Source organism: Pseudophryne corroboree, chromosome 2 (assembly GCF_028390025.1).
Source record: "Pseudophryne corroboree isolate aPseCor3 chromosome 2, aPseCor3.hap2, whole genome shotgun sequence".
In the NCBI taxonomy this organism is placed as follows: domain Eukaryota; kingdom Metazoa; phylum Chordata; class Amphibia; order Anura; family Myobatrachidae; genus Pseudophryne; species Pseudophryne corroboree.
Window position 1 is genome coordinate 415,662,390 of NC_086445.1, and position 16,340 is coordinate 415,678,729.

General features: G+C 42.1%; 1 protein-coding gene across 9 annotated transcripts in view; it reads right to left on the reverse strand.

The window, feature by feature from the left end:
- DMD (dystrophin) overlaps positions 1-16,340 on the reverse strand; it is a 3,641,189-nt gene that overhangs the window by 2,855,100 nt on the left and 769,749 nt on the right. For all 9 annotated transcript variants that reach the window (XR_010221499.1, XM_063953479.1, XM_063953476.1 and 6 more), the window contains exon 4: positions 10,746-10,823. Coding sequence is in view for 8 of the 9 variants with exons in the window: in XM_063953479.1 (XP_063809549.1) it covers positions 10,746-10,823 (78 nt within the window). In the remaining variant the exon portion in view is untranslated. The remainder of the gene's footprint in view (positions 1-10,745; positions 10,824-16,340) is intronic.

Below are 16,340 nucleotides of genomic sequence, written 5' to 3' on the forward strand. Positions count from 1 at the left end.
CGAGCACTGTCAAGATTCAGGCGACGGTATTCTGACTGTCGGGATCTGGAACGCTATGATTCTGACCGGATACTATTAGATCATGGGTTTGCAAGGGACAGGTTATGTTCGCATGAAGAGGTGGGTTTTGAGGGAGCATTTTAAGGACTTAGAGGGTAATTAAGACCTGATCATAGCAGCAAATTTGTTAGCAATTGGGTAAAACCATGTGCACTGCAGGGGGGAGCAGATATAACATGTGCAGAGAGAGTTAGATTTGAGCGGGGTGTGTTCAAACTGAAATCTAAATTGCAGTGTAAAAATAAAGCAGCCAGTATTTACCCTGCACAGAAACAAAATAACCCCCCAAATCTAACGCTCTCTGCACATGTTATATCTGCCACACCTGAAGTGCACATGGTTTTTCCCAACTGCTAACAAAATTGCTGCTACGATCAGGTCTTTAGGTTGGGACAGAGTTTGGATAGGCAAGGTAATGAGTTCAACTGGTGAGAAGCAGTGCAGAAGAAAGTTTGGAAATGGAAATGAGAAGATGTTGGAAGAAGAAAGGTGAAGGTTAGAGGTGGAGTGGAGTGGCGAAGCTGGAGAGTATCTCATGGTGAGGTCACTGGTGTATGAAGGGAAAGTGGTGAGGGTTTTGTTAGTGAGGGTGAGCAGAATAAATGTAATTCTGAAAGGAACACAAAAGTATTTGCTTCACCATAGGATAGCAAACCCTTTTGTGCGAATCTGGCATGCATCCAGCAAGGCAAAGGGTCCGAGATGAGGTGCCATTGCTAGCATTTAAACACTGTAGAAATGGCAATTTGCACCATTTGCCAGCAAATTAATGCCCCCCCAAGTTCAAATGTGCTTTGTATTTAGATTCAGTCGCACACAGATATACAAGTGTCGCATATCAAATTAGTCAATGCAGTCTCATGAAGTGATTTATTGACATTTGTTACTAAGATGCATTTCTATGTGATGTAAAAAAGATGCTCTGTGCAAGCAGAGTCGCAAAACACCTGGCAGCTCACTCATTCCAGGTGTATCGCACCACATGGTGTATTGAGATTAGGGGGTTATAAGGGCACATCTGTGCGTAGGGGTAAATTTACTAAGCAGTGATAAATGCGGAGAAGTGAGCCAGTGGAGAAGTTGCCCATGGCAACCAATCAGCACTGAAGTAACATCTATAATTTGCATACTATAAAATGATACAGCTGCTGATTGGATGATGGGGAAATTTCTCCACTGGCTCACTTCTCCGTTCTTATCACTGCTTGGTAAATGTTCCCCTTAAAGAGAAAAGACGCAAGCTGAATCTAAATCAATGGAATTTATCCTGCTTATATATTGTCAAGATAGGGACACACAAAGAAAAAGCTCATAAAGTCAAGAATTGGTACATTTCTAGAAACAGCACCACCTAAAATAAAGCTGATACAAGAACTACAGAACACATTTATTACTTTGGACATGCCAGCAGCAGAAAGCATGTCTGTATAAGAAGCTGACAATACAAATATCCAAACTCAACAACAAAGCAGAAGTTCTATGAGAACCGACAAGGGAGTTTGCAAACTCACATTCTGTTAATCTGAAAATACAGTTTACAGAAAGTAAAGTCAACAAATAACTGCGAAGAATAGAAAATAGACAAATAAATGGTATATTTAATTGACAATGGTACATGTACTACAGTCAACAAACCAAGCCACAGCAAAACAGTCAAGAACAAATGGATCTTCTGTAAAATGCAGATAGAATCATTAGCCATTTCAAGGTTGTCTAGTTGCAAAGGGATATACATAAATCTGGTACGGATTATGCCAAGATCTCTCCTGTGGCGAGGTACAGTACATTATTTTTTATCACTGCCATATTTGTTATCTATAACTTACTGCTATGCCAATTAGACTTCACCTCAGCCTTCTTAAATGGAGAATTGCTACAAGAGATCTACCTGGAACCTCCTGTACACTACTGTGAACACATTCCAAGAGGCAGAAGTGTATTTACTAAAGAAAGATTTGTATGCTTAAGGCAAAGTGGTGGTTGTTGGTACATTAAGTTAGATGTTGTACTTCTTGAAATGGACTTGTTACGCTCAAAGACTGATCATTGGGCCTAATTCAGACCTGGCCGCACGCAGTCTATTTTTTGCACTGCTGCGACCAGGTAATCACCGTTTACAGGGGAGTGGGTAAGCGCTTTGCAGGGGTGCGATTGGCTGTGCAGTGAGCTGCAAAAACAAAAGTTTGTCCAGTTTCTGCACAGCCCAGGACTTACTTAGCCACTGCGACGATCCGAGCAGGTAGTGACGTGAGGAATCCTCCTCCTGAACGGCTGGTCATGCCTGCGTTTTTGCGGACACTCCCAGAAAACGGTGAGTTGCCGCCCACGAACGAATGCCTTATGCCTGTCAATCTTCTTGCGATCGTCGGTGTGATCGCTTTCTTTGTTAGATTCTTTGTTAGATACGTCGCTGCCTGGCGATGGCCATCACAATTGGCCAACGCGCCTGCGCATTGTGGGCCACATGCATGTGCTGTTCAGACCCAATCGCACGGATGCGGAAAAAAATGCAGTGTGCGATTGGGTCTGAATGACCCCCATTTTACCTACCACAAATACACTGAGCAGAAATTGTATAATCACTTTAGTTTATGTGAATGATCTGTTACTAGCAGGCCCTGTGCAGCACATATGAAGTGTTAAGCAGCCATTGGAACAGAAATTTAAGCTGAAAAGACCTAAGTCCTGCAAATCATCATGCTGTGCTTAAGAATTTCATAAAGCTTGGAGACAGGAGCAATCACTATTGATTAGCTGACATACATTTAAGCAATTCTTGAAAAGTATGAAATGTCAGATGTCAAACCAATGTGCACTCCCAATGAGAAAAGCACTAGACTAACCAATGCCATGTTTACCCACATGGGAAATAGAGTTAGATGACATGAGTGATGTACCTTATCAAAAGGCTATTAGAAGTGTAATGTATGCTAGTATAGCAACTCATCCAAGTAGTGGAACTTGTGGTGGTGCAGTCAGTGCATTGCACGGAGGCCCGCTGCAATGAAGGAGCCCATCTGCAGCGGCTCTAAATTGAGTCAGTGACTCATTATATGATTATGGCGCACCACTGTGCCACTGGCCACACCTAGTATGGAGGAGAGTAGTTGCGGGGAAAAGTGGATGACACGGCAACGTCATCAATGAAAAGTTGACGCTTCAGCACCAGTCTCTCTCCACTGGCCACGCAATGTTTACTGGGAGAAGGGATGCACTGTGAGTTTAAGCTGCTGCAACGAGGACTTGGAACCTTACTGTTGAAGCCGTTGCTATGGAGAGCAAGCCAGAAGCCAGGTCAGCAGTGCCAGCCTTAAAGCACAGTACAGTTCAACCATCCTTAAAGTGTATACATACAGTTGTGCTCATAAGTTTACATACCCTAGCAGAATTTGTGATTTTCTGGCCAATTGTCAGAGAATATGAATGATAACTCACAAACTTTTCTTTCACTCATGGTAAGTGGTTGGGTGATGCCATTTATTGTCAAACAACTGGGTTTACTCTTTTTAAATCATAATGACAACAGAAACTACCCAAATGACCCTGATCAAAAGTTTACATACCCTGGAGATTTTGGCCTGATAACATGCACACAAGTTGACACAAATGGGTTTGAATGGCTACTAAAGGTAACCATCCTCACCTGTGATCTGTTTGCTAGTAATCAGTGTGTGTGTATATAAAAGGTCAGTGAGTTTCTGGACTCCTCAAAGACCCTTGCATCTTTCATCCAGTGCTGCACTGACGTGTCTGGATTCTGAGTTATGGGGAAAGCAAAAGAATTGTCAAAGGATCTGCGGGAAAAGGCAATTGAACTGTATAAAACAGGAAAGGGATATAAAAAGATATCCAAGCAATTGAGAATGCCAATCAGCAGTGTTCAAACTCTAATTAAGAAGTGGAAAATGAGGGATTCTGTGAAAACCAAATCATGGTCAGGCAGACCAACAAAAATTTCAGCCACAACTGCCAGGAAAATTGTTCGGGATGCAAAGAAAAATCCACAAATAACTTAAGCTGAAATACAGGACTCTCGGAAGAAAAAGTGGCGTGGTTGTTTCAAGATGCACAATAAGGAGGCATTTGAAGAAAAATGGGCTGCATGGTCGAGTCGCCAGAAGAAAGCCATTACTACGCAAATGCCACAAAGCATCCCGCTTACAATACTCCAAACAGCACAGAGACAAGCCTCAAAACTTCTGAAACAAAGTCATTTGGAGTGATGAGACCAAAATGTAACTTTTTGGCCACAACCATAAACATTACATTTGGAGAGGAGTCAACAAGGCCTATGATGAAAGGTACACCATTCCTACTGTGAAACACGGAGGTGGATTGCTGATGTTTTGGGGATGTGTGAGCTACAAAGGCACTGGAAACTTGGTCAAAATTGATGGCAAGATGAATGCAGCATGTTATCAGAAAATACTGGAGGAAATTTGCACTCATCTGCCCGGAAGCTACGCATGGGACGTACTTGGACGTTCCAACATGACAATGATCCAAAACACAAGGCCAAATCGACCTGTCATTGGCTACAGCAGAATAAAGTGAAGGTTCTGGAGTGGCCATCTCAGTCTCCTGACCTCAATATCATTGAGCCACTCTGGAGAGATCTCAAACGTGCAGTTCATGCAAGACAGCCCAAGAATTTACAGGAACTGGAGGCTTTTTGCCAAGAAGAATGGGCAGCTTTACCATCTGAGAAAATAAAGAGCCTCATCCACAACTACCACAAAAAACTTCAAGCTGTCATTGATGTTAAAGGGGGCAATACATGGTATTAAGAACTGGGGTATGTAAACTTTTGATCAGGGTCATTTGGGTAGTTTCTGTTGTCATTATGATTTAAAAAAAGTAAACACAGTTGTTTGACAATTAATGGCTTCACCCAACCACTATCCATGAGTGAAAGAAAAGTTTGTGAGTTATCATTCATATTCTCTGACAAATGGCCAGAAAATCACAAATTCTGCTAGGGTATGTAAACTTATGAGCACAACTGGTACGTGTATTGTCAAGGTGTAACAAAGGAGCTTAGGGCTCCGAAATGTTGGTATGTCACTGTTTATTTATTTAATACATTTGATGACTATTTGAAGTATTTGAGTGCGGCTGCTTGTTTAAATTGACATTTATATTTTTATATATGCTTTGGGTATGGTTTGCTGGCGGCCAGGATCCTGGTGGTCTGTATACTGATGCCGGGATCCAAGCCATCAGAATTCCGGCAGGGGGGTGAGCGAAATGAGGCCCCTTGCATGTTCGCTGCACTCATCATGCTGCGGGCTCGGTGGCTCACTGCGCATGCCACAGGTTCTATTCCTACTCTATATACGTATGATATATCTATATTAATTCTGTACACTGAGAACAGGTTATGTATAAACAGTAGAATCTACTCTGGTGCCTACATACTGTACACCACTCTTGGGTGAGTGGTTGAGCACCAGTGAGGCAGGGATGTCCCGCTGTCAGTGACGATGCACGGTGATGTGCTGTTGTCAGTGAGGCAGAGATGTGCTGCTGTCATTGAGAATGTGCAGTGATGTGCTGCTGTCAGTGAGGCGGGGATGTGTCATTAATGATGTGTATTATATTGTTATTACTAGAGCTGTTTTATATGATGCTCACTAATGTCTCACAATATACTTTATGGTAGTCACTAATTATGTCTGTAGTATATAGGGTCACTAATGCTGTCTGTAGTGTATTGATATTACATTCATGAACAATGCAAAATAGTCTTAAATAAAATCATGATTACCCTGATTTGATTAATGACTTTTTTGCATTGTACATGAATAATAATGATACACTGTGTGCCGTGAGGCCACACACTCTTCCCTACAAGGCCATCAACTTTTTTAGGTGCACACAGAGTCCCTGATTTGGTAGGGGGGACAGAGGAGGTAGGGTGTGACTGAGGAGGTTGAGGTCGGAGCCAAAAACTATTGTTGAACTTGGGCCCATCACTCACTGGTTCAACCAATGACTCATCCAGACATCACACATGCTGTGAGCTTGGTGAGACAATTTGCTATCATCCTTAGGAAAGCAACATTGATCTTTCCTACAAATACCAAGCACCATGGAAGGTCTAAGCACATTGCTGTTAGACATTATTTCATTCATGAGCTAGTCGAAAGTAGAACTAGGTATTAGCGTTACCGTTTTAGCAAATTAAATAATTCATCTAATACCTGTTGTTGCACCTGGGCCTACCACTCTCTAGTTCCGCCACTGACTCATCCAGACTTCACACATGCTGTGAGCTGGGTGAGCCAATTTACTATCAACCTAGGGAAGCAACATTGATGTTTCCTACAACACCAAGGGGCCGATTCAGACCTGACCGCTATGCTGCATTTTCTCACAGCCTGCGATCGGATCTGAACTGCACATGCACCACAATGCGTAGGCACGATGGACTGCAGCATTGGGGATTGCCGGCCAGCATTGGGATGGTGCGAAATTTCCGAACGAACGGGCGATCGCAAGGAGATTGACAGGAAAAGGGCATTTGTGGGTGGCAACTGACCGTTTTCTGGGAGTGTTTGGAAAAATGCAGGCGTGTCCAAGCATTTGCAGGGAGGGTTCCTCACATCAATTCCAGTCCCAGACATGCTGATGTGATCGCAGCAGCTGTGTAAGTCCTGGGCTGCGTGGAGACTGCACAAAATTAGTTTGTGCAGTTCTGCTACACATGTGTTCATACAATTGCACAGCTAAAATACCCTCCCCCTGTAGGCAGCGACTATCCGATCACAGGGCTGCAAAAATTGCTGCCCAGTGATCAGGTCTGAATTACTCCCCAAGCACCATAGAAAATCCAAGTACATTGCTGTAAGATATCATTTCATTCATGAGCTAGTGAAAAGTAGACCTTGATATTAGCGTTACTGTTCTAGCAAGTGAAAATAAGTCAGCTGAACATATGTTCGCAAAAGGGACTAATGTCATATTTACTAAACATTTTCAAAAGAAAATGAGGACTGAAAAGTGTTTAACATGTCCATGTGTTTCACAGTTAATTTTTTTGATTCATAACCCCTGTTTTCAGTTATAGGAAATTTACCTGGGAATCCATATGCTGATGTAAAATGTGTTTTTTGTATAAACAGAGAAAGTCTGTAGTGAAGGGGAGTGTTGTACCCCAGCGCTGCATCCTGCTCCTTCATTGAAGTTGGCGGGACACAGTTACTAAAATGGCTGCCTGAGTCCTTACTGCACATGCACGACCCCACATCATCTTAGAGTGTCTCTGTGTGATGTACTGTACTGCACGGCAGTAGCTAATTAACCACTAGGCAACCAAAGCAATTGCTTATCTCTTTTGACCATTGTTATCCTTAATAAACCTACAAGCCTCGTTAAGGACCAACTGTCTGCCCTAAACTACATTTACTCCATTTAAGATTCCACTGGTGTCTATTGTTCTACACCAATACACCTATTGTTATAAATCAACAAGGAAGGGTCAAGTTGGTAGTGTCGTCGAGGAGGTTGTGACAGGACTGAGAGAGAAAATGGATGTGAGGAAACATGCTGAGTTAGAGTTCATGAAGACACCAAGGCAATGGGAGTGGGGAACAGGACAGAGTGTGTTATTGTCAACTATAAAGCCAATATTATATTTTATATAACAGGCAGCAGGACAGAAGGAAAGAAGGAGAGAACAGTGTGATATTGTCAACTATGATGCACATATTATATATGATAGAGGCAGTAATTAGACACACAATCTAGGAAAAAAAGAGAGAGATCCGATAAAGAAAGATAGAATTGAGTTTCTCCTGCAAAAAGTTGATAGTGGAGGCCGAAGAACCATATGAGTTCACCAAGAGAGGAAGTGCTGAGAAGGACGAGCAAATGGCCAAAAATAAAAGAGGAGTAGAAGGAGAAAAGAGATAGAGTAGAGATACTAAAGGAAGGACCAGAGATGTAGGAGCTGAACTATGCGTGGGAGGTGTCACAGAAGCCAAGGAGCAAAGTGTGTAAAGAAATGAGAGAGGGAGTAGTAGAGTCAAAGGCAGTAGGGAGGCTCAAGTAGTATAAGGAGAGAAAATGTGATCATTCAGCTGCAAACAATTCATGAACTTTGCAAGCAAATGGGAGCAGAGTGATGGAGTCATAAGTTAAGAGAGATAGGGATTATTGTGGAATGCTGAGAGTAGCACATTTTTGAAGGTGAAGAAGACACTGATTGAGAGTAAAAGGTTGATGATGATAGCAAGCACTGGGGGGTAAGGGAGCAATTCTTAAGTTTGCCTTTGTTAAAATGAGATGGGGTAGTGACCTAATCATGTGTGCACACTATGTCACAGAGCATACACACCTACCAAAAATTGTATAGAACCCATACATTTATTAGACTCGAAAGAGCTACTATTTCCTTCATATTTTCTACAAACACAAGGCACCCTTGTTTAAATTCAGACAGTGATACTCCTTACTAGAGATACAAAATAAATACCCACTGCACTAAAGCACAAAAAAAAAGTTCCCAAATATGTTAGAAGTCTCTAATTACAGCTGCAGTCTTCGCTGTCATGGCATGAGCAATTTGAAAAATGGATACCCTCTTTAATACATTACTCTTAATAGATATTGTCTGGTCACCAGAACACATTTACAGCAGACTGAAAAAATCAAGCATAAATATACAGTGGTGCAAGTAGAAAAAAATTCTTATTGGTACTGTGTGCATTCACCAAAAATGGGTCACACGGGGCATGACCAATGAAAATGGGGGCCAGATTCACATATGAACCCAATAGTGCTGTGCTAGATACACATATGCCCTAATAGTGCCAGATACACATATGCCCCCAGTAATGCAGTGTCAGATACACATATGCACCCAATAGTGCCAGATAAACATATGCCCCAATAGTGCAGTGCCAGATACACATATGCCCCCACAGTGCCAGACACAAATATGCCCCCACAGTGCCAGACACTCATATGCCCCCACAGTGCCAGATACACCTATGCCCTCACAGTGCCAGATACATATATGCCCCCACAGAGCCAGATACACATATGCCCCCACAGTGTCAGATACACATATGCCTTCACAGTGTCAGATACACATAAGCCCCCACAGTGCCAGATACACATATGCCCCCATAGTGTCAGATATACACATATGCTCCCAATAGTGCCAGGTACACATATTCCCCCAGTAGTGCAGTACCAGATACACATATGCCCCCAATAGTGCCAGATACACATATATCCCCAGTAGTGCAGTGCCAGATACACATATGCCCGCACAGTGCCAGATACACATATGCCCCCAGTAGTGCAGTGCCAGATACACATATGCCCCCACAGTGCCAGATACACATATGTCCTCACAGTGCCAGATACATATATGCCCCCACAGTGCCAGATATACCCATATACCCCAAATAGTGCCACTGCTGCTCACAGCACTGCCTCCCACCTTGATCTGCTGCATGTGCTGCCGCCACTGCTGTGTGTGACGGGAGGAGAGCACAGCACGCACCTCTCCTGCCCCTCGATGCTCAGTCCGGTCTCAGGCAGCGTCGTTGTCATGTATCTCAAATCATGCGCCGGTTTGTGTGCCAATCAAGGCCGTGGTCCGGCAGCCAATCAGGAGCCACTGCTGGCAGTCTGCAAGCTCTAATTGGCTAACGAACCAGTACCTGATCTGAGATAAATGCCACCACCACCGGAGACCAGACAGAGCACTGAGGGGAGGAGTGGTGCATGCTGCACTCTCCTCCCCTTGGATACACACTGGCTGAAAACAAGGTCATCTGGCCGGCGGTACTGCATATTGGCTGTATTTCTTACTGGCCCACACTGCCATACTTGCAGCACTATATATATGTATATATATATATAAATCATCCAAGCAGCCGGCACTCCCCTTGCTTACGTGACATCTGCTCCGGTGCTCTCCCTAGGAACGAATTCCAATTGTAGATAGGAGAATGGGCGGCACTCTGGAGACTGTTCAATCAACTTTCTTTATTGAAAAGACATCCTACAATTGTTTCGGGCGTCCACCCGTCGTCAGGGAGGGAGCCTCCCTGACGACGAGCGGACGCCCGAAACAATTGTAGGATGTCTTTTCAATAAAGAAAGTTGATTGAACAGTCTCCAGAGTGCCGCCCATTCTCCTATCTATATATATATATATATATATATATTATATCAAAGAAAAAATAATTTTGGTACTGTTTTTTTTTCAGCAGACCTTGAGCTATTAAGCAAGCTTTCGTTATTCATGTTGTATATACAAAAATAGAAACTTCTTTGTTATAAATATCATATATATTTTGTTCTCTGCTATCTTATCACATTTTGTTATGGATGTAAACAACATTTCACAGTACTTTATAAGTTTTTTGGATAATACAAATCCTATGTACAAAGGTATGATTTATGTGAGTATTAGAGAAAATACGTAATGAACTAATTCAGAGATGGATGAAGCTGCTGTTCAAAAATATGCTAATGTCTGCAGGATGCAACCCAAAGTCTCAATACCTCCTACAGACATTTGAGATGCCATGCATATGTCTGAAGATGCAGAATTGGATAAACATCGCGACAATCAGTCACAATGTGTTCAACATCAGCCTTCTGAGTTAGCCGAAGCTTACTTAGAATGGCCTGTACCATTGATGTTGGTCTTAATAATTACTTACATTGTTTTTTTGCAAGATTTGAAGTGCTTTGTTGACATTATTTAAAGCATGAACCCTTGTGGAGCCTTTTTCCTTTACCTGAAAGACAAGAAAAATATGATATGAATGAATTATCGTAGGGTTATCTGTAACTATTGTATGAAAGTTGAGATTGATAATGGCATATGTATTGCAGATAAAACTCTTGAATAGGGGATTTTATTAAAAGTCTATTATTATATTTAAAAAAAGAGAACAATAACCTAAAAAGCAAAAAAGATTTTTGGGGAAAGCCTCCAAGAAACATTTATTATTTAGCATGGCGTCTCAGGTTTTATTCCACTTTTTGGAGCACAGAATTTTAGTAGTTGGTTACTAGACTTGATTTAGATCACATCATGAACAAGCAAATACATTTATACACAAGCTCTCATCCACCCAACTAATGAAGCCACCGAGATCACATTGCCCAAGACTACCGTGCTTCCAGAGATTCTCAGCAGTATAATCAACAATTTTGCCAAGCTGGCATAAAACATGTGAATGCACACTCAGTTTGAAAATAGAATTTTATATGTTTGACCCTTCCTTATAGGTCCCTACACAACTTCTGCCCTTGCCACATTTCTAACATTGCTCCTATGTAGTCTTCTTTAAAATCTCTTTACTCCTACTTTGACCCACAGCTGCTGTATCATACTAATTACACTTATACGCAGTGGCGTAACTACTGCCCCCGCAGCCCTCGCGGTGGCTTGGGGGCGAGGGGCGAGGGGCTGCGGGGGCGCCGCCACTAATTTAGAGCAGATTGACATGCGGATGAGCGTCCGCATGTCAGTCTGCTGTCACCTCTCCCTCCCTGCTGTAACGGGACACGGAGGGCACAGCGCGCCGCGCGCGCCTCTCCAGTGTCCATCCTGCGTCTCCGTCCGTCTGGTCTAATAATGGAAGTGCCGTTCGTGAGCTCTGATTGGCTCACGAACCGGCACTTCCTTTATTAGACCAGAGAGACGGAGATGCAGGAGGGACATGAGAGAGGCGCGCGCTGTGCCCTCCTTGTCCCTCCTTCACAGCAGCGAGGGGGGGGGGACACTGAGGGGGCATATATGGCACAGGGGACACTGAGGGGGCATGTATGGCACTAAGGGTGCATGTATGGCACTGAGGGGGCATGTATGGCACAGGGGGCATGTATGGCACTGAGGGGGCATTTATGGCACAGGGGGCACTGAGGGGGCATATATGGCACTGAGGGGGCATGTATGGCATAGGGGGCACTGAGGGAGCATATATGGCACTGGGGGGGCACTGAGGGGGTATATATGGCACTGGGGGGAAGTGTGGGGGCATATATGGCACTGAGGGGGCATATATGGCACTGGGGGGGTACTGAGGGGGATATATGGCACTGCATGTGTACCTGGCACATGGGGGGGGCTATATTTGGCACTGGGGGCACGTGAGCACCTGGCACTGTGGGGGAATATCTGGCACTGGGGGCATATGTGGCACTGGGGGCATGTGAGTACCTGGCACCGTGGGGGAATATGTGGCACTGGGGACATATGTGGCACTGGGAGCACAGCCCTAGCAACAAGCACTACCCCCTAGCAACGAGCATGACACCCAGTGCATGAAACTCCTGGCAACGAGCATGACACCCAGTGCATGAAACACCTGGCAACAAGCATGACACCCTGAGCATGAAAACCCCTGGCACCGTGCATGGAACCAAGAGCATGAAACCCCTGGCAACGAGCATGACACCCAGTGCATGAAACCCCTGGCAACGAGCAGGTAATTTAAAAGTAATTAGAAGCCTTATTGTAGGACTTAATGTGTAATGGGCATTACGGTGTGTGGCATAATGTATCACGGACATTGCGGTGTGTGTCATAATGTGTCACAGGCATTACGGTGTGTGGCATACTATATCACGTGCATTGTGGTATGTGGTATAATGTCTCAGGGGCATTGCAGTGTGGCATAATGTATAACGGGCATTGCGGTATGTATCACAGGTATTATGGTGTATGGTATACTATATCACGGGCATTGTGATATGTGGTATAATGTCTCAGGGTCATTGCAGTGTGTGGCATAATGTATCACGGACATTGCGGTATGTGTCATAATGTGTCGGGCATTACTGTGTGTTGTATACTATATCACGGGCATTGTGGTATGTGGTATAATGTCTCAGGGTCATTGCAGTGTGTGTCATGTCGAATACTGTGACTGAGGCAACCTGCTGAAGGCCTAACAGTTATGTGTGTGCACTACGGGATAGTACGTATATTATGTACACACGCAATAATCACAGGGAAATCAATAAGCAAAGGGTTCTCATATTCACTAGTATAATATGAAAGCATAACAGAATCCATTTTGATTCTAGCTAGATGATATAGCAAATTCATCTTGAACTTTATACACACCCTGAGAGAAAAACAACTTTGTTGGCTAAGTATTGTTTCCACATACGCACTTTCTAAAAGCTCATAGAGACCAGATGTAATTCCTAATATGGACACAGTTCAATATATCACGAGTATCATGTTAGTATTCTTGACAATTGTCCCAATATTGCATAACTCTATTTCCTAACATTGTATTCCTGAGGTATGAAATCATAGGGGAGGAATATACAAAAGGGGCGCTACTTTGTATTATATAAAACTCATTGTTGATACGTGTATGTTGTTGTTAAATGATTTGACACAGGACGAGAGGATGTCCCTCTTCCCTGTATACGGGCGTGGCCCTTTGAATAAATAATAATTGATTTTTATAAATCCATTTTCAATTCATTAATTTTACCTAACAACCCAAACAGCAACAAGATGGTTAATTTAGTTAACCTCACATAGGAGAATTCAACAGATGGGGGCTCGCAATCGTTGGAACTATAGATCTCGATCTCTTCATCAAATTCTCAAAGGGGTGTGCCAGCCAGCCAGCAGCTGATGATGGAAGGAACATCCAAAGTCATTACAGCACTGGTAAGTATAGAATACCATGGTATGTGCTGTATTCCAGTACATGCTGTTTCTATACCTGCCAGCTGTCTGTGTGATTGTATTTTTTATAATATGAGAATGAGAAGTGGAGAGATTGACAAAAAAACTAGTAAAATAACTCAGGGACCTGTTTGTTGTTGCTTGTTTGTAAAATTAATACCAAAATTATGTCCAAATCAGTTGAAGGACCAAGTAACTCGGAAATTATGATTGACAGATGCTGTTGCATGTAAATAAGAATACCAAAATTAATTCAAAGATTTGAGCAAAGAAACAGTGACCTGTGTTTTTCACTCTATGAATGATTGCGTGAATAAGTGCTTTGGACCAAGAGCCAAATAAAGTAAAAAGCACATAGATCACCTCCCCTTGTTAGTCAGCTACATACGTGTAAGAAGGGTACTTTAAATAAATAGAGTGAACAACCCGAGGTTATAGGGATTATATGTAATTGAGTGTAATAATATATTGCAATACTGAGCTACTAAGAGCTGCTGGTTGTTTTAAGCATAACATGGCATGTTGCTTTGTGATAGTAGTCTGTGATAAGAGGATCTACTGCAGCTTCCCAGTTGACAGACGTGTCGCGTGTGTGAAAAATTGCAGGGATTGCAAATTTTTCCAGCGTATGGGAAGGGCAGGGAGGATTAACTTTAAGTGTGCATATCATGTATGGAAGAAATATTCCATAGAAGCACTAATTTTGTATAGTACTGTGACAAAGGGTACAGTATATGTGTTGCATTTCAATCATGCTGTATAATATTGGCCTGATCAACCAATACTAAGCGTATTTTGAAATCGGCAAAACTGTTGAAATCTGCAGGTAATTGAAGTTTGCAAACTGTATTTAATTTTTTGTGTTACAGTTTTTTTGTGTGTGGAACATAATGTTCAGTAAGTATATTCTCAGATCTGGGTCTAATGGAAACCTTATGTCTGTGATTGGCATGGTTACAAGTTTTGAAATAATAAGGTTTATATATATATATATATTTGTGAACGGAGGAAACAAAAGTTGATGTCCGTGTTCAAATGGCTTTTGGCAGATCTGTAGTTAAAAATATGTGTTTATCTAATGTTACTATCTAACTATGAAGTGAAGTTTCCATATGGTATTGTTTAATACGCAAATATTCTTTAATGCAATATATTGTGAGAAGGTCTGCCAGCAGAAAGAAAAAAGAAAAAAAAAAAGAAAAAAAACCACTTCAGTTTCCTATGCTGTGAATCACAGAGAACACGGAGAGTTTTAACAGCGCAGAAACGTGCCCCCTCCTTTCCAGCAGCAGTGTAAGCCATGACGCAGTAAAGAAAAAAAAAAAAAAAAAAAGTGTTCAGTGAGCTTTAATTTTTTTCATCTAACAAGATGGATCATAATAAGCATAAGTCAGTGGTTCCCAATTTTTTTTTTTTTTTTAATCATGTAGCCCTAGAATATCAGAATTTTTTTTCACAACACCCCTAGGAAGAAATGTAAAAAAAAAAAAAAAAAAAAAAAAGGAGTAGATGGCATTTATATGTCATCCTTAGAGTCAGTTGTGTGGTGAGGGACAAGATTTGCTTCTGTTGGGCCACATATTTTATGACTGGCAGCCACCAGCACTGAATAATTTGAATGGGTACTAGACCATCAACCCAGGGCACCCCTGCAAGTGTCCGAGGCACCCCAGGTAGCTACGGCACACAGTTTGGGAACCTCTGCATAAGCAATACTCTAGAAATGTTTGTTATACAAACTATCTACTCTAGTTTTAATATAAAAAGCTAATATCTTTACCAGATAACCTGTAGAAAATGCTGCCAATTTCTTTCTACAGCATAACTGTAATCAGAAAATATAAAAAAAAAAAAAAAATCCCAGCAACAGATATGGGCTAGAGACGCGCTAACAGCGTTAAAGCTAACACATCTGCATCTGGCAAAACTCAAGAAGACAACGCCCTATCTCTGGTGGGCTATACGGAAAAAAGAGTTTTCAAAACAGCAGAAGCAGCAGCTAAAATCATAGGGAAATATAAAGGAATACGCATTCTTTAATGTATATGCTGTAAATCAAACATTGCGACAAGCAATTAATCACTACGATTCCAGTATTAACATACTTTTAGACAATTCTTCAAAGTTATTTGAAGGAACCTAATGTAAAAGTTACAGTGTAAAATCATACTACATCACGGATGAGGTATTTTTAAAGATTCCAGGAAGAATAAAGTAGGAACAGATTAAGTTGGATCCATAGCATATCTATATATCACTTACCCTGGGTTCGTGAGGTAAAAAAAAAATATGCTTGCTAAAATCCATCTCATTGTATAGGCATCGATATAATACATTGCAAAAGTTCTTAGTGGACTGCACAATATGCAGTGATGAACCAGGTTCCGTAGCCAGGAAGTGTGGGGATATAATCGTATACAAAAGCACAGATAAAAATAGGAGCGTTGTTAAGTTTGTAAGTGATTTTTCAGTGAATATGTATATGTGCCAAGGCATCCATGGGATGGACACAGTCCAAGAAAAGTTTGCTTGGAAGCACAGGAAGTAATGGGTGTGCATGAAAAAACGTATTGTTTGTGTGGACTGGCCAGTCTGA